The sequence below is a fragment of the Drosophila subpulchrella genome, chromosome 2L (genome assembly GCF_014743375.2).
Source record: "Drosophila subpulchrella strain 33 F10 #4 breed RU33 chromosome 2L, RU_Dsub_v1.1 Primary Assembly, whole genome shotgun sequence".
NCBI classification, from domain to species: domain Eukaryota; kingdom Metazoa; phylum Arthropoda; class Insecta; order Diptera; family Drosophilidae; genus Drosophila; species Drosophila subpulchrella.
The window spans coordinates 18,166,760-18,189,625 of NC_050610.1; the positions used below are offsets into that span (position 1 = coordinate 18,166,760).

Genomic DNA, 22,866 nt, shown 5'->3' on the forward strand with positions numbered 1-22,866 from the left:
GTGCGTTTTTGTCATGGCTCATTAAAGGGGTCTTGGTCAAAATCGCTCTCGAGCAGTAATGCCTTTGTATTCAGTTACAAAACGTTGAGCACACCGGATCGAATATGTTTTGGGATCTAATCGGTGGAATTTTCGAGTTCATTTTCGGACTCTTGTTTCCCAGTAAGTTTATAATTTTCATCATATTTATTCCATTGGTCAACTATGGGTTTCCTTTGTTGTTTAGGTTCCGGCAGTGGAGACGAACCAGATTCTGAGGAGGTGGAAACCACTTGATGGCCTAAAATAATATAGCTTGTGTACCCTTTTAAATTGCAAAAGTTCCATGTTTTCGCTTTATTAAATCTACGTAAAGTATGTATTTTTAACATAAATTGCTTAATCAGCTACTATATCTTCATAGTATTCATTAAAAGTGAGGATTATATACAGTGCGCACTCGATACACGCATTTCAACAAGGTGCTTAGTTCAAAACAGTTTGAACTGCTTTTTCAGTTCCATTTTCTTCCATTTGGGCAGCTCGTCAAATTCATAAAATGACATTTTAAAAACAGATACAAAATCATCGTGGGTGAGATGAACCTATAAGTAGAAAATATACATTACAAAATCTGTATCAGAATCGTTTGTGTTTTGATTAACAGACCTCTCTCTTTAGTGGATTAATTTCTGGAGGCAGCATGTCCATCTCCTGGATAAGAACTGTAAGTGGGTACTTTTTGTGATTATCAAAGTCCTTCTGTCTATTGTTAAGAAGCAGAGCTGATCCCTCACTTGGGAGATTACAGGGGCTGGGTACTGCGTTTCCCAGATCCTTGCGCATTTTTTCGTAGGATAGGAAGTTCTGCAAGAATGTAAATAATATTTATATTAGTTTTGAACTCTACGAATTTAACAAACACATACCTTTCCGTAATCGTTCTGCCACGACTCAAAGAATCCCTTAAAGACATTTGGCTCCTGGAACTGCTTTACCACGGCCAATGCCGTAGCCGATCTGCGTCCGAATGGAGCATTCTGTATATAACTTTGGGCAATGGTCGTGTAACGCTCCTGGCTTGGAGCCTGTGATCCCAGCCAGACGTACGTGAGGGTTCCAGTGTCCAGTATATATGTGCAATCCGAGCTGAGATCCTGCTGCTCGAAGCCAAGAATCTCCTCGTACCTCAGCGAGCTCTGTTGCCACCAGACCATAAATAATTGTACTGGAGGTCTCGGTTTGCTGGGAACACTGGTGTTGAGATAGCAATTATTGCTGAGAGTGGGTGATATGTTGCCACCATTAAAGCTTCCATTGCACATGCTCCCTGCACCACTGCTGCTGCTGGTGCTGCTGGAACACGAGTTGCCATTTCCGTTGATCACGAGAGTTTGGTTGAAGTACATTGCCACCGATTGCCAGAACTCCTTGCTTTCCTTGCCTTCAAGAACCAGGGAGCTCTCACCCAGAAGCACCCCCACTGATTTGGCCATCTCGCGGGCATCTCCCGTGCTACTTTGCCCACACCACACCCAAACATGGTTCGTCTTGATCACATAGCAATCTTTGGAGCTGATCGACGACAGTGGTGTCTCTTCCACCGCCTTGGCATTGTAGCTGGCATCTCCGTAAACCTTTAGGAGAAATGTGTCCGCCAAGAAGTCACCACCGTTTGTGCTCCCATTGTAAAGCATCTCGCTGCGCTGACCCCGCATAATGATCAGTTTTCCCTCGAAAATCTGAAGGAAGTGCGGCGGCTCATCAAACTCATAGAGCTGTACGAACATTCCCGGCTCGTTCAAAGCATCGAAGCTGGCCTTGGCGAACTTGTCCGCCCGGGAAATGGATTCCGCTGATGCCTCCGAGCCGTTCCACTGGTAGATGATCGTTTTAATGCCCACCGAGGCCAGATCCGCGGGAACAACTGTGGCGCACTGAAGATGATAAAAAGAATGGTTAACTTTAAGATTATAGTAAGTTCTTAGGCTCATCCTTACCTGCACACTGTACTTGACCACATAGCTGGCATTGGTGGTGAAGACCACTGTCTTGGAGATGGGCAGCTCCTGCACCTGATCTCCCCAGATTCGATAGAGTACCCTTTCACCCCTGCCATCATCAACGAGCTGTGTATCCGCAGCCATTTTCGGGCGTTCGCATAGGGAATGGGCATCCAGCTTCCCGAACTTTGTGGACACCGGCTTGTGACCCCTAGTGTTCTCCTGCCAAACGTTTAACCAGTTGGCAAAGAGGCGCTTAAACTCCACCGGTTCGTGCCCCTCCAAAACACGCACCACTAGGGTATTATCCGGATATTTCTTCTTTTTCACAAAAGCACGCCCATTTCCCATCGCAGAAAGGGCATCTGCTTGAGGTGCTTGAGCTCCCACCCACAGCCAAATGCTCTGACCGTAATTATCCAGCAAATAAACTCCATGGGCATCACTCAGATCATCCTTTGCTGGCATGCCCACATCCAATTGATCCAGGTGTAATCGTCCCCGTTGATTGCATTTGTAGATTCGGAATTTATTGCTGTTGTAGTCGGCATATTCGCTGACCAACTGACTGGCCTGGCAGACCATCCGTTTCTTGAGCGGCAGCAGGGAGTTCCAAAGCTCCTTATTCTCCTGAGACATGGCCTGTTCGTAGCCATCATCTACTATGGTGACGGAAGATCCGCTGCAATGCTTTTGAACCCAGGCAAGGGCACTTCGCCTCTCGATGCCCGAACTGGAGCGACCAATCCACACGAAGACCAGGGTATCCGTTTGCAGTACCATTATGTAATCCGAGTTGAAGTGAGACCAATCAATGGTGGCCAGCTCAATGGATCGCAGCCACTTGCGGGCGTGCAGTTGAAAGAGGCGCGGCCTCTTGGGGGCGTTTATCAGGGCTCCCGAGCGAACACTGTAAATGGAACTGGGTTATTATCATTCTGATCTGAGTGATAGAAGTTACTGACTCGTAGCCCATCTTGAAATAAGACAGAAATCTCGCACTCTCCAGATTCTGCGTTTCGCGATATATTGAAGATACATTTCCCAGATACGAGTCCAGCTCCTGGATTTTGTGCACCACATTGGAGCGGTTCTGTTCGCTGACATTCTTGCCCAACCAGTAGTGGATATATCGCTCGAGAATCACGTTGGGCTTCTGTTCGCGTGTCTATAAGCATGGAATTTAAATTAATAGCTTAGTTTTACAAACTAATTAAACTACCTACGATGGTTTCATGATTGGCATAATGTCCGGACAAACTCGCTGCATAGATAATGTAGGCGCAGCTATCGTAGAAGGTTCCATACTGCGATCGGGGAACGGCCTCCAGACGATCATCATCAATCTTCCACAGGGCAAAGGTTATCGCATGTTTTGCCACCTTACGGAATGTGGCGTCTACTTTAAGATCGGGAATGGTGTTGGGACGAACCTCCTGAAATTATTTAATAGTAATCAGTTTAGCTTTAAGTAAATAGATATTATTAAAAATATTTGGTTTTAGAAAATAACTTGTAATAACATTTGTGGTTATTAACTTTAAAACATATGTTTTTTATTAAAACAAGATGAAGATATAATATAAGATGAAATATTCCAATCGAGAAATGTTGTAATGTTAGGATTTATTATAATAAATTTCTAGGATAAGCCATCTCTAAATTTCTTATTCCTAATTTTAGCAAAGGTATGTTATATAAGATAAAATGAAATAGGGATAAAATAGCTAAGTACAATTATTAAAAATTTAAAATTAATACTTAAGTTCATATCTTTCTATGGGATTTAAAGAGTTCAAGTTGTAAGCACGTAGCGCAACTCGAAGCAATCGAATGATTCAGGTTTTAATTAATGAAATTTCATCTGCAATTACCATTCTGAACTCCCAGTTTCACTGCAAGATGACAATGTCACTAGCAGGTTGTTTGAACAGCATTTGTCACGACATTAAACGCCTTTCAAACTGCCAATTGTGGCTGTCATGGGACACTTTTCAAAGCCCAAGGATAAACACAAAAATTGAATTTCTATTGGCTAAAGAAAAATGAAACCGAAACCCGTCCGGAAAAGTGCTCTGCATCCGTTGGATGGCGCAAGTGATAGTGAAAACTAAAAGTGAACAGAGGCGGGCGTGAACCACATCTAACCACATTGGTGGTGCAGCCAGTTTTTGTTGCCTGCTGTCGAACATTATGCTTTTATTTATTTGTGGAACGCAGCAAGGTGGAAAGTGGTTGCCAACCATTGGGTGCATATACATATATTAAAACGTACTGCATCTTCATCTCGATCTTGGCTAACGGTTTGGGGTCATTAGGCTGCCTTTGGCTAATTAATGCTTTGACTTTGAAGCCATTTCATTTGGAAGCTGTGATTACACCGCCGTGCTCAGTGACCAAAAACAAGTTCATGCTTCGCCTGGCAACGTATGTTACTCCCACAAAATGACATTTCATGGAAATCACAATAATAATGACTGGCTTTTTCTGGGCCTGCTCATAAATAAGCAATGCATAAAATGCACCGCACACATAACATGAAAGCATTTTAATTGTCGCCTGCAAATGGCGAAATAACTCGGATTACTTTAACTGAGGTTGGGTTAACCAGGTTTTCCAGCTCCCTGGCTCTATGATTGATTGATCTTCACTGTTGACAGTTAAACTACATTTGTCATGGTCTAGCAAAACAAAAAAAAGGGGCACAAGTAAATTTCTTTCGCCAGCCGCAAAGATATATATATATATAGAAAATTATAACTATTTTTTGTCAGCCTTTGTTTTTATAGTTGATGGCCCCTAAGAGACTTTCACAGCCGCCAATTAGCGACATCAATCTACGCGAAAGCTGATAGATGAAATGTTCTCAATAGAATGTCGAAAATAAATTAAGATACCCATATATCTTGAGTGAAGCTTGGCGCGAAAATCAATCGACAGCTATTGTTGTAAATTTGTACTTTCTTTGGGGTAAAGCTATTAAGTTGATGGATGAAGCTGAAAAGTTTAATTGTTGGCCATAGATTGCTGTAAACGTCAGTTCAAATTTGGATCAAAGTTTAATTTACTTCTGAAGTAAAAGTTAATTTGGAAACATTTCTAAAAGTAAGCCGTTTTATTAAGAGCTTTAAGTAATGGGGACTTAAATAACATTTAAAGAAATCTGGTAGTTCATTTATAGAGACCTTAGATATTTGGAATATTATCATAATCGAATAAATCAATTTGTTATTAAACCAAGCATTTGGACATATGTTATTTATAATACTTTCTTTGATAGGATAACTGTCTGATATATTTGATAATTTATTTTCTGATTTTTAGTTTCGAGTATTTTTGACGAATTTGATTTTAATTCGTTAATCATATGATTTGTTATAAAAATAAGATATTTGAAGAAATACTTTTCTCTAAGAAAAATTGATCTATTATCATTTTTACAAATTGAATTAATTTAAAACGCTCGAAATAGCAAATCAGAAAAGCCCTATATATACCCCCCCAAAATTGTCTTTGATGAATTTATTTTAACAGAAAATCAAAGATAAATTCTCCGTTCAAAATCGGTACACTTTATGTGTAACAATTGATTTTTCCCCACATCAGTTTATTAATTTTTCATTTAATAACTCTGTCAACAAATCATTTACAAGACCTGATCAAACACCATCATAACACGCAAAAATGATTGCAATTGATAAGCAAACAATCATCAACTCGTAATTAACAGCTGAAACTGGCTAAATAAACTTGTCCGGGGTGAAGATCGCGCCAAGATTCAGGTAAATATAAGAGAGCTGATGGGAGAGATTCGAGATTCGCGGTATGCATAATGAAAAGCCTGTAATTACCGTTTCTTTTGGTGACAGCGATAGCTCCATGTTTGTCGCAGGGGGCTCAAAAAGCCGCGGATGTATCTGTATCTGAAAGATACTGCAAAGCTGCCTTGAACTAGTTTTGTTTCTCTCAAATTTGATGGCAATTCCAATGGAAGCCGGCAAAAGTGCGGCTCAAAGTGAAATCCTTGCTGCGAGTTTTTTCCAGCGCTTTTGAAAAGCGAATGTCGTCGCCACACTCACTTCATACACACACGCAGCGATTGAAAGGCGAACTGGGTCTCAAAATGCGATCGTTAAAAATTTGCAAAAATTTTGAATGGGTGTTGTATATCCCAAAAAATCTGAACCGAAATGAAAAGATACAAAACCGAAAGTAAAGTTAAATGCTAGGCTGGATTCGATTCGATTCGATTCGATACGGTTTAGATTCGGTTTCCCGACTCTTGCGGCTCGAGTTTTTCCCTAGAGATTTTCCCGAGTCTCGTGCGACGCGTCTTAGCCACCAGAAAGCCAACTGCAGACTGCTCGCCTCGAAAAGCCGCGCTCCAAGTTTATGGCCAGGCCAGCACCGAGCATCGACCATAGAGCATCGGGCCAAGAGATCCGAGCCAAAAGAGCAAGTGGAAAGCCCCAGCTAGCGACTGTGACTCAGAAGTGAATGAAAATATCAGTTAGATTGTCGGTTTTCCTCGCGAACCTCTTCGAAGCCAACTGGCTGAGAAATGCAGAAAGCGCAGCGCATTTTGTTGCGGTTTCTTTGGCAGTTTCTTGGCCACTTCTTGCTCTTGGTCCCAGGCCAACGGAACTTGGCTCTGGGCAAAAGGCCAAGAGGAAGTGCTGGCACAAGGGTCTTAACAAATTCTTGCGGGGTGTTTGCTAATTCTTTCTATTAGCTCTCAGCGGGTGAGTATTTACTTTGGAGTGGGTGTTCTTCGGTTCCTTCAGCTGGAGAAGGCACTTTGATCTCAGTAGCTTATCTTTATCAGAAATTTAAATTTATATTTCATAGATGCTTTAAAAGTAGTTATACATACAATACAAGCCTGTAATACTTATTGGTATTAGAATACGTTTTATAGAAATATAAGATCAGAATACGTTTTACATCATGATACAAAAATTTTAATATATACTAAGTTTATTTTGATTTCTAATATTTCTTAAAATATTCCAAATTGTTGGAACTCTTTCATTCTAATATTTAACTTTGTTTAAATTTAAGCATGGATTTATTTATTTAGAGCTAATATAAATAACTTTAAGATTTCCATACCATTTAAAATAGCTGTCTTGAAATAAAATAACCCAGACGAGCCGAAAGCCCTTAGTTGCTAGCCCTCTTATTTTAATTTAGCTCTTAGTTTTACACTGTAAGTTAGCTTTATATAAATAAATAAATAAATACTTTAAGATTTAGCGGTTTGGTTCTGTAATTATATCTTTTCTTAAAGAAATCAAAGGAGTTCAATGATACTATTGAAATATTTATGAACTGATTTAAATTTTGGAAACTTCTTATGTGATATTTATCTTTACTTAAGCTCAGATTTAATGAACTTAAAGTAAAATATATTATTAGATACATATGTTAGTACATTTTAAATTCTTTTATTTTTAAAATATTGAAATTCGAATGTTTTGAAGAATAATACACAAACTAAAAAACTTGCTTAAAAACCTATATCTATCGATAGAGTCTTAATTTTTCTACCTAGTGAACTCCACTGAATGACTTCTCGTCTAGCCAATGACTCTTTCCCCGCTGACTCCACACTTTGCTGCACAGACATTCTCCACAAGCAATCAAGCACAAACAGCGGAGCTCGGGAGCGGGGAAAGAAATCCATATCGGCATGGTATACTCCATCGATTTGCATCTCTCGGGTTTCCTACGGCTTTTGTCAACCGAACCGCCGCGCTCGACTGGCTTGAGTCTTCACTTTTATGATTTATGCTTAAAGACTGGCAGGCGGGCATTTGCCATAATCATTAACAGCCACCAGGGGATTGGGGATTGGGAATTGTAGATGGGGAGTCGGTACTGAAGACTACAAAACTCCCTCGGGTTGAGCGACTGAGGAAAGTGGTCAAATTATTTCGGGGGAACAATTTTGGCAGCGATTTGTTCAACAATTCAGAGCCAAGTTTCGACTCAATTAAGTCGGAATGTGTTTTGTGTATGACTCGGTAATGAGTCGAAATGCTTTTCCAGTGTGTTCCAAAGCGTGAAAGACACTAATGGGTCTCTGGCCCAGAGAACCGTGTGCCCGTGTATCTTTGTATCTGCGTATCCACGTATCCGCATCTTGGCAAGACAATGCGATGCCTTTCAAAAAAAAGCACAACTCTCTTTGTTGTCCATGTTTCATGTTTCCATGTTTTTCCTCCAACTCTGGCCAACTCAAAACTCTGACAAGTTCAATCAACCGTTGAGGTTGAGGCGTGAACTGGGGAAATGGCGAAAAACAAAACCGAAAAAAAAAATGAAAGCAATTGTAAATGAAAATGTAAATTGTAAATGCAAAGCATTTTTTTCTTCATTCAGTTGAAAATGTGCGACTTTTAGCATGATGAAAAATGCAATTTACGATTTATGATAATTACACACGTCAACCAGCAAAAAAGACAAACGACCAGACCAATTGACTTTTCCTTTTTAGCCAAAAGTCGGCAAACAATTTGATTGTTTGCCTTTTGTTGCGGTACGAAAAAGCCAAACACATTAAGGCCATTTTGTGGCCAACACACGCGACATTTACGTAAAGTCTGGAAAAGCGCCTGAAAAGTCTGAAGTCTGCAAAAGCCCACAATAATGCAACATCGACTTGTGGCATTTTCATTTTCCGCAACTGCCAACGGGAAACAGGCCGGCAATGTACCGCTTTGGACTCTTTTTTTTTTCTTACATATATTGTTTTAGTTTTCCTGTGCCAATGGATCTTTGCTCTTTTCCAGGCTTTTCATTAGCCACAACTGAAGATGGCCAAGGAATGGCAAACATGCTACACAGGTAGCTTCTTCATCTTCGGGCGAAAAACAGCCCACGTTAATTGCCCACCGATCCAGATGCAACTCCAGATCCAGATTCAGAACAAACCACCAGCTGACTCCTCTCAATGGGAAACCACTGCTCTTCTGAGAGTTTGGGCCACGGTCGATTTATGGCCAAGTTTGCAAGGCGTAAAGGTGTTATAAGAAATGGGATACTATTTTTCACAATGGTGATCTAACCAAACACTTAATAAAGTTGAGTTTGCCACAAGACAGTCATATATCATAATCATAAACAAACTTTTAAATTTGTTTCTGTTTTTTACAAATTTAGCTCTTCTTAACAGGTTTGCTAACCGTTGAACAGTTAAAAGTCGTAGCTATAAAAGTTACCACATCCTAAGAAATAAACCAATAGTTTTATGGTTCTAAACGACATCAGAAAAAAACATTTGGTACATAAGAGCTAACATTACTATATTAATTAATTATTATTAATATTGATGTTTCGTTTATGTAATTATAAAAGAATAATCACAAATGTAATAAACTCTAACTACACATTGTATCAGTGATTATAAAGATTGTCATGATAGTCAAAGATAATCAAATTAATTTGTAGTATAATTAACACATAAGTTATTATAATTCGAAAATTGTTCGTTCAAACCTTAAAATAAACAAATCTTGAATAATTTAATACAATTAAGTGATAATGAAAGGGGAATCAAACACCCTATTTAAATTGGTCAATGAGAAGTCTTACGCCTTTTAAATTCCTGAGAAAGATCATTTCATCTTCGCTCTTTTAATGGAATATTTCCCATCGATGGCCTTTTATGAGGCCAAAACATGACGGCAGCTCGAATGGTAAAAGCTGAATATCAATAACAATAACAGGTGTTTTGGCTGGGTGTGCTTTTGATTTAGCATTAACAAATGGTTAATTAGCTATGATAGGCGGGAACCAAACTGGAGACCACAAATCATAATCGGTTCGAAAGGCGTTCGATCTTTGGATTGAAAATCGGATTGGATTTTCCACTGGCACAATTGATTCACTGCGCATTTCACGAAGTTGCCACCGCAGATGTTATTTTCCAGTTTGTCTGTGGTTTTTCTCCCCTTTTTTTTATTTTTTATTTTCTACTCGTAATAACAATTCGGTATTGTCTGCTTCCCACGCCAAAAACTAAAAAAACCAAAAGCCAAAGTGTGGGTGAATTTAAGACGACGAAGAGTTCAAAATAATTTCTTCATTGAAATCGGAGGTAGTGAAAAGTTGGACAACAATTGCGATGGAAGCTGAGCATTTGGGAGCCATAAACAGACAAACGCCGCCTAACGGTTATTTAACTGTTACTTAACATGCAATTAACCCGGCGTTAAATACTAAAAACAGAAAACTGAATAATGCAAATACATATAAGCAGATTCGGTTCGGGTTCAGCTGCGCCGAGATAATCTCTATAAAAAAAGACTTGAACTACACGCAGATGTGCTGCAATAACTTTCTAACTAAGGGGTCATTCGTCTTAATTATTACACGACTGGGAAAAAGCTTCAGCTTGGATATTCATTAGGCAGGCCCTTAAAAGATAGTCGGCCATAATAATATAGCCTTAGAAACGCTGTCCATTGACCCATTTGCATTTGCCCAAGTCCAAGATCCCACAAAATTAGTGGGGGAAAAGCCATAAAAACATAAAGAAAGCTGCGGATGGGTTGGACATAGAGTTGCGTAGAAATTGTTCCCACCTTTATGGATTCTTTGGCTCCACAAGATTCGTGTTTATGCGTAGTTCTCCCAAGATCTTGTTTCTGACATTTAATCACCGGAAGCTATCTTCAAGCCTCTCCAGAAGCCCGCTTAATTAAGCTAAATCTCTTTTGGGTCACCACTTCTTGGGGTCTCCAGCTAGGCGCCTGAATCAGATAAATCCATTTTCGTTGTGCATTTCATTAGCTCTGGTCCAAATCCAAACAAATTGGTTTACCATTTCCCGTATTATATTTTCTTTGTTTTGAATTTGCCAATTAGACACGTCTCTTGTCTGCCGCTTGTCTTCCACAGATATGGTAAATTGGAGCCTCCATAATGCTAGATTGTGTGGAACGGGAACTCTGCTATCTTTGGGTGCTCCGATTCATTTGTTTGTCATAACTCAATGGTTATTCTTGGAACAGGATTGATATTCCAATTAATTGATTTCCAGATGCAAGGTCGAGAGTATTGTTTTTCTATCAGAGGAAAGAAGTCGGGAGCAAAATTACCTTGATAACATGATACATTATTTCATATCAAAGAAAGTATGGTGATAATATAATATTATCTTATGAATGATTTTCCTGATCAATTTTGAACCATATATTAAAAATTTGTAACGGTACATGTGTATTTCGGTACAATTTTGTATAACCAAATAATTATTTTATTTAAATATTGTCTTTAAGAGGTATAATGGTCTTTTAACCAGAGAATAAATAAATAAAGAGATGTAATGTTAAGCCCAAGGAACATACATACTTTTAAAAAACTCTTAACCCTATTTAGTTATTATTGTTAATAGAAATCAATAAGGTTCAGCTTATCGGGAAAAGACCTTTATTAATTAGGATGAGATATCAAAGATCATGTAACCTTCGATTTTTAACCGTTCTTAAACAATTCATAGTGATTAACATATGCGCGCAATGTAATTTAATGTAATTTCATATCAAAGTAAAATGTTCATATGATAATATTATCTTTGGAATGATAATTGGACCACATATGTATATCAAAAATTTATAACGGCACATATGTATTTTGGGTAAAATTTTGTCTAACCAAATAATAATTTGATTAAAATATTGACTTTAAGAGATGTAATGGCCTTTTAACTAGGGAATAATTATATAGTAATGTCAAGCCCAAGGAACTTACTTTAAAAGAAATCTTCTGACAAAAATTATATACATACATACACAGGTAGTTATTATTGTAAATATAAATCAATATTATTTAGCTTACTGGGTTAATTTGGATGAGATATCAAGGAAACTTCGATTTCTAAGCGTTTTTAAATAATTTATACTGATGTACATACATATGTTCGCAATGTAACATAGTTATCGATTAGGAAATGTCTGCATCGATTGCGAATGCATCTGCAATCGAAAGCTCGGATTTCTGCATCCACTTACCGCATAAACGCCTAATTAATTACTTCGCGCCATAAAACGTGTAGAAACACTTAATTAATTTTGCACTCACCTGCTTGATGAAATTAAATGGCGGCATTTTGTGGTCCAATTTGCGGCTGCTGCAATGCAAATGTATTTTTTCTCAATTTATTTGTGTGCGCGCTTAGTGGCATGCAGTTGCAAGTCCAAATTTAAACTATTTAATTAACTTTTTCGCACTTTGCGGACTATTTGTTGTGTTTATTGCTGTCACCTTTGTGGCATTCGCTTTATTTGGCCGCTTTTTTTTTTTTGCAATTTGCTTTCGCGCGCCTCTTCGCTTAGTTTACCGTTAGTGTGAGAAAAAGAGAGCGACACACAAGTGATAACGCGTTTTTGGCACTGCCTTATTTTTTTAGCGCACTTTCAAAACAAATTAACCCGAATTAAAGCCAAGCGGAAGTGGAAGAAAGGATATATTCGTGCGATCCGGTCGCTGATCTGTCGCTTTAATGCTAAACTTAACCCGTGAAAAGTCGGCTTACGACTGAACGTGAAAAACTTCAATTGAAGCGGGGCGATCGCTCGTCCAAATGTACATACTTATGTATGTATGAATACTTGCTACATACATAGCTATGTTCCTCTGCCGACGTCGACGTCGGTGAATGTGACCCTTTCAGTTCCACTTTGACCATGGCCAACTTTTTGGGGTATATTCGACCAGTGGACAGCCAAAACCATTATTTACCAACTACAAGGTGTTTGAACGCTAGCCAATTAAGCAAAAACTTGAGCAAATGCAATGCATTAGCCGGGAATTCAAGATGTGGAAAGTGCGTTGCTTTGAGCCAGGTATGTACATACTTCAAAAATGTACATTCATACATTGTGCAATGACAAATGTCAGGCAACATGCATGTGAAAAATATCTAAAAGTGCAAATAAAAAATGGTTAAAAATATGTTTTGTATATATATTTTTAAACTTGCTAATCATAAGTTTTTCCTTGGAGAGTTTTACATTTTTAAGATATTCAGAGGTGCCAAAGAAATCGCATAGCTTCCATTCCAAAGTAAGTTTCTTATGTGCATCAATGTAAAGAGATAGATTTTGATATATTTGATAACAACATTAAGAACATTCAAGAATTTAATTTGTATTATACCTATTTTATGTTTTTCATTATTAGAAAAAAAAATACATTGCACTTTAAAATTAGTTTATTTGAAGGATAATTTAAAAGAAATTATTAAATTTAAAATATTAATGATAAATACATTTTTATATTAGATTTTATTTTACTTATTTGTTTTTATAGGGTATCAGCGCATCGAACCAATTTTCCAGTGTACAAGCTTCGCGCTCTACTGCTCCCGACTGTCAAAATGCCGGCCACTACGCTGCAGACATCACCATCACATAGTCATAGTATTTGGCTATTCAAAACCCATCACCCCACCATCATAGTCGTACCCATAAACACGCAGGGTTCCCAGAACTCTTTTGGCCTCTGTTGTTCTCGTTCTTTATTATCACTCGTGGAGAGGTGTCGTTAACAATGCAGAGATGGATAACCCCTAGTGACGTCACTCACCGGTGGGGCTACCTTCGCTCTCCTGCTGACAATCCTTCTCCAGGAGCAGGATGCACTCCCTCACCGTATACCTGGCTTGGGCTATGTCCCGATGAAGGCGGTCCTTGGGCGCCCGCAATCCCATAATCGTTGGCGCCAATTCGGAACGCATCTCGGCCAGGGTATTCAGTAGATCAGAGTACTTGTCCTCTATGTTGGCATTGGCATCCAGATCTGAAAAGGATTTGGAGGAAATTTTCATAAAATGTGTAAGACATAGATCTAGATAAGATAGCCTAACTGGTTACAGATATTATATAGATTATAATGGTTATAGATATTGTATAGATTTGGTATAAACTTTACTCGAATGTATCTTTTCCATTTTCTTACTTATAGATGTTGGCATCATCCCACAAAGGCCATCAATACCAGCTCCACCAGCACTCCCCCCTCCATTCGCCAATGACATCAGCTGGAGCTGGTTCTGCATGTACTTGGTGTACTCCAGTTTAGCCATAACCTCCTTGTATTCGGTGGCGTAGGCAAATGCATTGGCATTTTGTTGCTGCCTGTTTCGCTGGACCATCGTTAGATTCATCGTGGAGCTGAGCTCCGAAGGAGCACCTCCATTAACCCGTGTGATCTCCACTCGCGGCTCATTCTGCTTGGCTTCCATCTCCGGGTCCATGGCCATCGGCTGCTGCTCCTCCTCCGCCTGGGAGCGAGCGGGCACGGCCGTCACGGTTATATCGCTGTACCTTGAACGGAAGGATTCAATGTCTAGGTAGTCCATGCTGGGCTATTAATTTTTACACAATGACTGAGGGTTTTTGGTTTTGATAGTCGACCATTTGACATTGATTTGACAGGCCTACTTAGATTATACTTCATTATTGACAGCCTAGTGCTGAAAACTTATTTAGGGTTGGAAAAGTATTTTTCTATAATCATATATGTTTTTCTTAAAGGTCACCAATTCAACCTGGCTTATGAAATAGGATCCCCTTCTAAACGTTTGAAATTTGTTTCCTCATTTTACTCCAGTTACCTTACCCTGAACCCCATGCACGTGGCTCGTTAAACCAAGCTCAATAAACCTATGGTAAAGCTGAAAGAGGAGCACCGAGTACCTTCACCTGTCGTTTTGGTGCCTGTTTTGCCTTTGCCCCCCACAAGAACCTTTCTTTCATTCTTTCTTTTGGGCTATCGCATGACGAGCGGGTAATTACCGGCTGCAGAACAAAACACGTTCATAAACAGTACATTCTGCTGGCGCTGTCCATTCGCCCGCTTTCCCCCCCAAGAGTCCACCGCTTCCAAAGCCGCTCAAGCGTGCTTCCCGTTCTGCGCAGGCGCACGCAGCGAATAGCCGTCGCATTTCCCTCGGCGGTTACCCCAATTTTTTGCCATGACTCATGGAGTATTCAAGTAACACAGGCGGATCTGATCGTCGTGTTTGGTTTACTTCTTCCACATGCAAATTTTGACCAGAACTGTCCAGAATTTAAGGTTTAACAATCTTCGGCTGGTGCATATAACAATTTAGTGATCTAGAGTCTGCTTAGGGGCTAGTTAATTGCTGCTCTGGTGCTGGGAGCGAATGATCGCCTCCAGGCTGCGTTCCGTCTGCTCTCCGCACTCGAAGCGATGGTAGTCCACGACCTCGCAGTTGTGATCCTGCAATGCCTCGCCCACCGTCTTATCCGCATCCAGCAGATATTCCTGGTGGATCAGGCACGTCTCCTCGTCCTTGTTCTCCGCCGGCTTGTCCTTGTCGTACTCCCCAATCTTGGACGGCTTCATGCCCACGATCTGCTGGCAGATGCTCTTGTGGAATTCAAAGTCCAGCAGCTTATGAGTCGATCGGTAGGCCACGATTGCTCCGTATTTGCCCACCTGGGTGATGCCCTCAGTGGTGCCCACGTTGGTGGGTGCCGGGTGGGCGTAGCCAACTAGTTTCAGATCGTTGTTGACCTTAAAGCACAGGGCACGCCGTATGGTGGCATTCTCGCCGAGGGCGCCGATCAACAAGGCCAGGTGGTCGCCCAGTGTGCGGCCCTCCTCCGTTCGCAAGTTCCTCAGGGCGTCCGCATCGAAGCCAAGCTGGAAAGGATATGTTTATTAGTACAGCAGCAAGTAAGAAAGGGTTGCAAACCGGTTCTGAACCTAGTTGCGGAGCTTTTTGCTCTTGGTACATATTTTTTATAACTGAGGTGTTTAGTGTTGGTTACAATTTTAAACATATTCATTGGACAGACTTTTTGACTTTCCCTAGAAGTATAAATGCATTAAGATAAGAATCCTAACAATACAACTGTCTTTTTAAGCCCTTTTGTACTTCAAGTAATGTAGAGAATACCTATTTGTTATATAGAAGTAAGTTGTTTAGTGTTGGTTAGAAGTGAAAAATAACTCATTGGACAGACTATTTGACCTTTCTTTATATAACAGCATTAAGATAAGAAACCTTACAATACCACTGAGCTACATATGTGGATTAAATCTATTAATGTCAATCCAATTCCTCACCTTCCACAGATCTCCATCGAAGTCCGTCAAGTCCGTGTAGTGCAGACACATGCAGGCAACGTGATCCACGAACCGCTTGAAGGTGTCGTTCCTGGCCACGAAATCCGTCTCGCAGTTGAGTTCGACCATGGCTCCGCGGTTGCCGCGGATGAGGACTCCAATCAGACCCTGGGCGGTGGCTCGATCTGCGACTTTGGTGGCCTTTGACCAGCCGAGCGTCTGGGCCTGCTCATGCAGCCACTTTTCAGCCTGTCAAATTTAAGAAAATAATAAGGTAAATTACTTAGTTAATAGAAAAAGGCAATAGAGGAGGCTGTTAACGATGCAGCGGCTGCATCATGTCGCTGCCATGTTTACATTAATTTTTTGGAATAATATGGGTAAAAATGAGGGAAAATTTGTTAGTAAAATGAGCAAATAAGTTGGAGGGGGTATAAAAATGGGCTTGTAAACGATACAGCTGCTTGAGGAGCTTATTAACTCAGGTTTCTTTAGGGTGTAGTTATGTTAAATAGTGATATATATAGATGGTGAACTGATTTTAATCCATACAACTGTGTTATGTTATATTATACTATGAGAATTACTAAGATATATATGTTGGTGTCCCAATAAAGCTACATAATTTATATTCGAGACCGAGGATCTTTCCAGAATAAAGGCTTTATAAGCAATGTGGCTAATGTATCGTTTATAATCAAGGTATAATGCAAATACCCACCAATCCGACATCGTTGTTGTGCTTTTCCAGTGCCTTCTTGCAGTTGGCGAAGGTGTAGCCGGTCTTCTTCCTCAGGGCCGCCAGAGCACTCTTCTCCAGACCTCCGGTGCCACTGGCTCCGGCGTAAAGCTGCCGGGTGGAGTGCAAAGCGCGGGTGAAAATCTTTTGAAGCAACATTTTTTCTACCAACCGAAGTGAAAACTAAACTGATGTTTGTAGGGGGTAATGTGATGTGTGTGTCTGTGTGGACTTGTTGCTCTTTGCCTGCTGCTAAGGGCAACTTTCCGGCTTGTTTGTTTTTCCCTTTTTCCGAGCTGTCGTTATGTAGTTGCCAGGAAAATCAATTCATTCTAAACAACGGAAAACCCTGTGTGTGATTTGCATTTGTTTTCAACTCCTTCGTATGTTCGGATCGAGTCAGTTTAATTAATCGCGTTGCGGCGCGAATTAATCCAAACCGTGTGTTTCGCCTCGATAGGTGAACGACTGGTAAGTGCTGCAGGACAGTTTTCCTTGTTTGTGTGTCCGGAGTGTGTAATTTAATGGGAAACTCTGAAAATTTTGACAATTTTCCGGGTTGCACAATTCGAGCGTTAGGAATGGCAAAAAAGCCGGTGAGGCGCGTGTGACGAACAGCTGTTTGCCTGCTATCGATAGTTGCGCAGTTATCGGCTGGTACACGATAGCGAGCGGAGACAACAACCGCATTAGCGGTTATAGCCGTAACGGATAACCGTTTCGGATAAAAACTTTACAAAATTAATTTTTATTTATTTATTAATTTGACAAATTAAATCTAATATGCAATACTATAAGTAATTAAATTTTTTGAGTACCGGCAATCGACTTTGATTCGAAACTTATGGGGTTTTATTTCATATAATTGTATTAACTTTTTTTTTTTTTACAAATTTGTTAATACCTAAGATATTCTTGTAAAAGAGAAATTTTAAAAATTATTTTTTTTATGTAAGAAACTCTTATTTTAGTTTAAACCACAATAAAATTACACAGGAATATTCGAATAAACGATTTTTTATATTTAGGAAGAGGAAAATTTTTTAAAAAGTAAAAAAAAAAGTATTGATAAAAAAAAAATATAGATCGTTTATAAAAAATAATTGAAATTAAACAAATTAAAGTGATATATGCAATGTAATGTAATGTAATCACATAATTTATTTTTTCAAATTTATAGGTTCATTAAGTATTATATTATATAATAATACAAAAAATGTGGGAAAAACATATTTGATTTATACAACTTTTTCATGCAAAAATGAAACTATGTTTGTTAATTTATTAGTTCATTTTTGTAAATTAAAATGTTTATTGTTTAAGAAGATAAATTCATAAGTAATACAGAAGTAAATATTGTTTAGCTTCGAAAAACAGCTGGCTCTTACAAATGTGATTTTTCCTATAAGACCTTTTCCTTTTGTAGTAACTATAGTAGTAAATGAGTTATTTCCCTTTTTAGGCTACACCATGCAGGGCAGACAGAATCCGAACCGGGAGATCAGCATCCCCAGCTTCACGTCGGTATGCGGTGCCCGCCGACTATGCGAGAAGTCGAAGATGCTGTACACCCGCCCCAAGCCGGATGTCCTGCAGAGTATCCTGCAATCGAAGGCCAATCCGGAGTACAAGTCGCGTCGCCTGTGGTACGAACTGAATATGCCGGAGTGCGCCAGTTCGCTGCTGGATGGCAAGATGCAGTCCGACCTGCCCGACAGCATCCTCTGCGCCAAGAAGCACCAAAATAAGCGCAAGAAGCGCGAAAGCGCCGTGGCCAAGGCCAACTACATGACCATGCGTCTGGAGCGGGAGCACTTCCGGCGCAAGCTGGTGGAGCTCATACTGCACATGGACGACGATCAGGATCCGGAGCTGGCTGCCCAGTGTGCCGTGCCCTTTCCCGACCAGGAGGAGCGAGAGATACTGCGCTATTACTATTACATTAAGCATGGAATCGACACAATACACGTGTCTCCGTTGAGCAAAAAGATCCTCAAGAGGTGGGTGGCGGGAAAACTACTTTATAATATCCTTTGGAGGTTTATGATATCTTTAGCTATAAGATATTTATACCTGTTACTCGTAGAGTAAAAGGATCACTAGCCGAGTCGATCTAGCCATGTCTGTCTGTCCGTATGAATGCTGAGATCTCAGAAACTATAAAAGCTGCGATTAGGCATGCATATTCTAGAGTATTGTGACTTGGCATGCAGATTCTTGGGATTCCTACGCAGAGCAAGTTTGTTTCAGCAGGGTGCCACGCCCACTCTAATGCTCACAAACGACTATAACACTAAAAACCCGTCTAGCGCTCATATTTTTAGAAAATGTAAATGAGAGTTTGTTCTTACTATCAATACCTATATACATTCCAAAAACTAATAAAATCTGATCAGTCATTAAAAGGTTATAACCAAATAATTATCAATACAATAAGCTGTTTTCACTGATATAGGTGGCGCTATTAGCTAGGTGTGTTAGTGAAAAATTCAGAGCTGCTTTCGCACTCCCTTAAGCTGAGTAAAGGGTATCTAATAGTCAAGGCCTTCGACTTAGCGTTTTTTCTTGTTTTTGGTTTAATTTAAACATTATATTTACAGAATAACAGATCTTGTGCCCCCGCTGCTCTACAAATGGCAGACCGCCCTCAATGAGAACATTGCCGAGGTCCGGTCGGATTATGTTTTCGCCATGAAGAAGGCCGTTGTGGACTTTGTCCTGCGGCACACGGTTCTCGATCGACTGACCAAAGAAGGAGTGGGTGGTAAATTCGACACTGCCGAGCGGAAAGAGGTGCAATCCATGACGAACTTTTGGCGATATCGGTGAGCTTTTATTTATTTTATTTAAAACCCAATTTACATGGAAATGGCATTTTCAATGTCGTTTTCATGCTCTTATCCTTCTAAACAAATTATGCCAAATTGGCAAATACTAAAAATCTAAAAACCTAAGCTAAATGCATTTAGAGGCTTAAAAAAAAAGTTACAATCTACTTGGAATTTCCCTTTTTTATTGCAACTTTCATGCTAAAAAGTATGTTAGTATGAGCAAATAAAATCGAAACTTTCCTTAAGCCTAATGGATTTTGAGAGCATAAAAGCAGTTTTCTCTAATTGCTGATGAAATGCGTGCGCTCATCATCATATAAAAAGTAAAAAAACAAAGCATAGAAAGTCCTTATTAAAGTTGCAACTTCCCCGCATCAGGGAAATTCAAATTTTTTAATTAAAATAAATTACACCCGCACCAAGTGCCAAGTAAATTGTGCGCATTGTAAAGCGAAGGCAGGCAAAAAAGAAAAAAGATGGGAAAAAGAAAAAGTTGCCATAATTGAATGCCAGTGTTGTGTGTAACTTCCCCTGTGACTGCGTGCCTCGCATTTGGCAAAAAAGGCGTGCAATTGACATGCAATTACACCCAACCAAACACTCGAGTCCCAAAATCACGCCCCCACATATGTACTTTTATGTTTACGGATGCCTTGGCTTTATTGTGGATTAAAAACCCAATACGATTTTTATGAAATGAATTGCCCTTGGCGGCGGCAGCGCGCGAATTCTTATGAAAATAGCTGACAAAGTTGCCGGGCTTGAGTGGGGGAAAAGCGCTAAGAAAATAAGGAAAATAACGAAAGTCGTGCGACATTATTAAAAGCTTCTTGCAATCGGGGGAGAACGCGAGAAATCGCTTTGCGGCGTGCCAAAAACTTTTTAACCGCACTTTCTCAACTACAATGCCGCGGAAATGGAAAAGTGGAAAAGGGCTGGGTGGAAGTGGAAGTGGAAGTGAGGATGTGGCAATGGAAGCTCCAGAAAGTTAAGTCCTCCTGTGTATTGGTTTGACATTTGATGAGCAACAGCATTTTGAGCAGCTGAGGAGGTGGGCGCCATAAAGCCGCGGCCCAGAGATTTCGCCCGACATAAATTGCAAAAAGGATATGCTTAAAAATGAATTGAACTTGTTTGTGACACCGAGGGGGCGGGATTTTGAAGCCCATCGTCGCATTGTGCGGTTATCAGTGCTGACTTTCTGTCTATTGTGGAAATATCAGAAAAGTTGGGTAGTCTTTTTGTCTTTTTGTAAGATAAACAATGGCTTCTTTCACCAGCATCAGTAATGATTAATGCTTTCCAAAATTAAGTCGAATAAGTAAAGTGAAATTGATAATTATCAGAAACTTCGCACTGTAAAAACCTTTGAGGGTGACTCAGAAATAATTAAAAATTTGAAATATCTGATAAAAGCTGCTTAAAAGTATGCAACTAATAATTTTCTATCCGATAGTCTACGTACTGTTTTTTGAATATAGAATTAAACAATTTTTACTTTGGTCTAAATCTATATCATTTTAAAATTAGCATTATTATAGAGAAATACTGATGTACATTGCTCTTGATTTGAGAACATTCGTTCTTAAAAACCATGTAATGTTCTCAATATCAGAACAAAATGGTGAGAAGAGAAAAGTTATATTGAGTTTATTGAACAACTTTTAACAACTCACTGTACTAATAGTTAAGTTGTTGATATAAACAATACCTTTAACTCAACTTAATTTAAGCACATTAAAAATATTTTCAACTTAAAAAAATGTCGTTTATTTTTAAGAACATTTTTAACTCAGAGAGTATAAGGTAGAAAATAAGGTAGGTAAATTCTCAAATATGATCCATTATTAACAATTTAATGCATTACTTTTTATAATTATTTAAAAGCAAATTGCTTAAACTTTAAATCTTTTTAAGGTGAAAAATTAGAAAAATTATTCGAAATGATTCTCTCTTTTCTATAACTTCTTTAAAGCGAATTCAGCCCCAACACCTTATGTGGTTCATGTTTTCTTTCGTTTTTGGGTCCAAAGTAGGTCGAAAACCCATCGATATCCACAACCGCGTGAGCCTTGCTAATTTATTGCCTTCGAGCATTTGGCATCATTAAGGAGGGCCATTAGATGCTTTTTGTGGTTCGGTAGTCGGGTGGTTGCCCGCTGGGTGCTCCTGTGGTTGGGCGGTTGCGGTTCCCTGCACTGTTTAATGGGCTGTGACGGAATAGCTGGAGTGAAAAGTTTCCCTTAGTCTCCAGATAATTTGCATAAAAAGACGGTACTAACTGCGGCCCTATCCCCCCATCCCATCCGATCCCATTTATCCGACAGCTACGACGAGAATCGCAATGTCCTGATGAGAACGCTCTTTTGCATACATCGAAGTGTGGCCAGCATCTTGGAGCTGTGGAGCATGAAATATAAGGATAAGAGCCTAATCGATGTCAAGGAGCTGAGCAAAGTCGAGACCCCGTTTTCATTATTTTCGTTTGTGGTAAGATTTGAAATATCACGTACTATTGTAATATATTAATAAGAAGGGTATACTTTAACAAGCGTTTCCCACCCCTCCAAAGTATATATGTTCTAGAAGTGGACCATCTAGCCATGTCCTTTACTTTGAAAATATATTTTAAGAATGTCAATAAATTAAGTTATAATAATATAATGTTATGTTAATATAATATAATAATATTGGGTGGCTTTTGATTTATTTTCTTGATATATGTATGTACTTTTTTTTCTCAAATATCGAGACACAACTAATTGGAATTAATTAAATATTAAATGTGATTTCAAATAATTCCTTAAAAAATCTGTATTCAATCAATTAATCTTTCCAATTTAATTTTAATTTGATATTGTATTTCTAAAACTTGAAGTCTTATCAAAATGTGTGCTTTTGGTAATTACATTTTTGAAATTTGTCAAAGACATCTAATACATTCTGTCTTTGCCAGTATTTGTGTGGATCCCACATCGACAGTGGAAAGACTTTGCTGGAGGAGAGCTGGTATGGCGAGATTCACTCCTCCCTGCTGAAGGCCAGCAAACGAGGACAATTACCGGACATCCGGCGTTTTACGCTGGTCAAGCGCTTTTTTAACTGCGTCGCCGCTTTGATGACCCAACAACTGGAGGACATTTGCATAAGGAGTTTGAAGGAATACGCGGACTTTATTTGTGACTATGGGGTTAGTACTGTGATGAATCAG

General features: G+C 39.4%; 4 protein-coding genes and 2 long non-coding RNA genes across 8 annotated transcripts in view; 3 read left to right on the plus strand and 3 right to left on the minus strand.

Annotated features, from left to right (window-relative positions):
* Positions 1 to 78: 78 nt before the first annotated feature.
* On the plus strand, positions 79 to 527 carry LOC119548867. Of its 2 annotated transcripts, XR_005219336.1 has the most exons (3): positions 79 to 162; positions 227 to 354; positions 417 to 527. It is a non-coding gene; the product is annotated as an uncharacterized LOC119548867 (long non-coding RNA). The 2 variants fall into 2 exon arrangements; XR_005219335.1 differs by lacking the exon at positions 417 to 527 and having other exon boundaries at positions 227 to 374.
* Positions 303 to 12,203, minus strand: LOC119548864 (villin-like protein quail). 2 transcript variants are annotated; one of them, XM_037856492.1, is made up of 7 exons: positions 12,069 to 12,203; positions 3,209 to 3,418; positions 2,948 to 3,150; positions 1,980 to 2,892; positions 909 to 1,916; positions 649 to 846; positions 303 to 584 (listed from the first exon to the last, which is right to left on the minus strand). In XM_037856492.1, the coding sequence occupies exons 1-7, from the start codon at positions 12,093 to 12,095 to the stop codon at positions 471 to 473; spliced, it is 2,673 nt and encodes an 890-aa protein (XP_037712420.1). In that variant the 5' UTR covers positions 12,096 to 12,203; the 3' UTR covers positions 303 to 470. The 2 variants fall into 2 exon arrangements, with proteins under 2 accessions (XP_037712420.1, XP_037712419.1); XM_037856491.1 differs by lacking the exon at positions 12,069 to 12,203 and adding an exon at positions 5,834 to 6,197.
* Positions 12,204 to 12,568: 365 nt separating this feature from the next.
* On the plus strand, positions 12,569 to 14,090 carry LOC119548869. The gene is made up of 3 exons (XR_005219337.1): positions 12,569 to 12,832; positions 13,299 to 13,822; positions 13,953 to 14,090. It is a non-coding gene; the product is annotated as an uncharacterized LOC119548869 (long non-coding RNA).
* Positions 13,534 to 14,474, minus strand: LOC119548866. The gene is made up of 2 exons (XM_037856494.1): positions 13,947 to 14,474; positions 13,534 to 13,787 (listed from the first exon to the last, which is right to left on the minus strand). Exons 1-2 carry the CDS (start codon positions 14,347 to 14,349, stop codon positions 13,567 to 13,569), a joined length of 624 nt encoding a protein of 207 aa, XP_037712422.1. The 5' UTR covers positions 14,350 to 14,474; the 3' UTR covers positions 13,534 to 13,566.
* Positions 14,475 to 14,998: 524 nt separating this feature from the next.
* Positions 14,999 to 17,413, minus strand: LOC119548865 (elongation factor Ts, mitochondrial). Its single transcript, XM_037856493.1, has 3 exons — positions 16,807 to 17,413; positions 16,086 to 16,334; positions 14,999 to 15,659 (listed from the first exon to the last, which is right to left on the minus strand). Exons 1-3 carry the CDS (start codon positions 16,981 to 16,983, stop codon positions 15,129 to 15,131), a joined length of 957 nt encoding a protein of 318 aa, XP_037712421.1. The 5' UTR covers positions 16,984 to 17,413; the 3' UTR covers positions 14,999 to 15,128.
* The window catches only part of LOC119548862 (dynein heavy chain 7, axonemal), a 29,267-nt gene continuing 23,565 nt past the window's right edge, over positions 17,165 to 22,866 (plus strand). Inside the window, exons 1-5 of the mRNA XM_037856489.1 lie at positions 17,165 to 17,295; positions 18,287 to 18,824; positions 19,425 to 19,649; positions 21,983 to 22,145; positions 22,612 to 22,845. Of these exons, the coding sequence (XP_037712417.1) occupies positions 18,295 to 18,824; positions 19,425 to 19,649; positions 21,983 to 22,145; positions 22,612 to 22,845 (1,152 nt within the window). The 5' untranslated portion in view covers positions 17,165 to 17,295; positions 18,287 to 18,294. The remainder of the gene's footprint in view (positions 17,296 to 18,286; positions 18,825 to 19,424; positions 19,650 to 21,982; positions 22,146 to 22,611; positions 22,846 to 22,866) is intronic.

Excerpts from the sequence above, each read along its gene's own strand:
- LOC119548864 (XM_037856491.1), bottom strand. The coding sequence starts at position 5,863 with ATGGAGCTATCGCTGTCACCAAAAGAAACG. Across the intron at positions 1,917-1,979 it reads TGGTCAAGTACAGTGTGCAG|TGCGCCACAGTTGTTCCCGC; the intron begins GTAAGGATGAGC and ends TATCATCTTCAG. Across the intron at positions 847-908 it reads GGCAGAACGATTACGGAAAG|AACTTCCTATCCTACGAAAA; the intron begins GTATGTGTTTGT and ends ACATTCTTGCAG.
- LOC119548866 (XM_037856494.1), bottom strand. The coding sequence starts at position 14,349 with ATGGACTACCTAGACATTGAATCCTTCCGTTCAAGGTACAGCGATATA. Across the intron at positions 13,788-13,946 it reads GATGATGCCAACATCTATAA|ATCTGGATGCCAATGCCAAC; the intron begins GTAAGAAAATGG and ends AATCCTTTTCAG.
- LOC119548865 (XM_037856493.1), bottom strand. The coding sequence starts at position 16,983 with ATGTTGCTTCAAAAGATTTTCACCCGCGCTTTGCACTCCACCCGGCAG. Across the intron at positions 16,335-16,806 it reads ACAACAACGATGTCGGATTG|GCTGAAAAGTGGCTGCATGA; the intron begins GTGGGTATTTGC and ends TAAATTTGACAG. Across the intron at positions 15,660-16,085 it reads TCGATGGAGATCTGTGGAAG|CTTGGCTTCGATGCGGACGC; the intron begins GTGAGGAATTGG and ends TATCCTTTCCAG.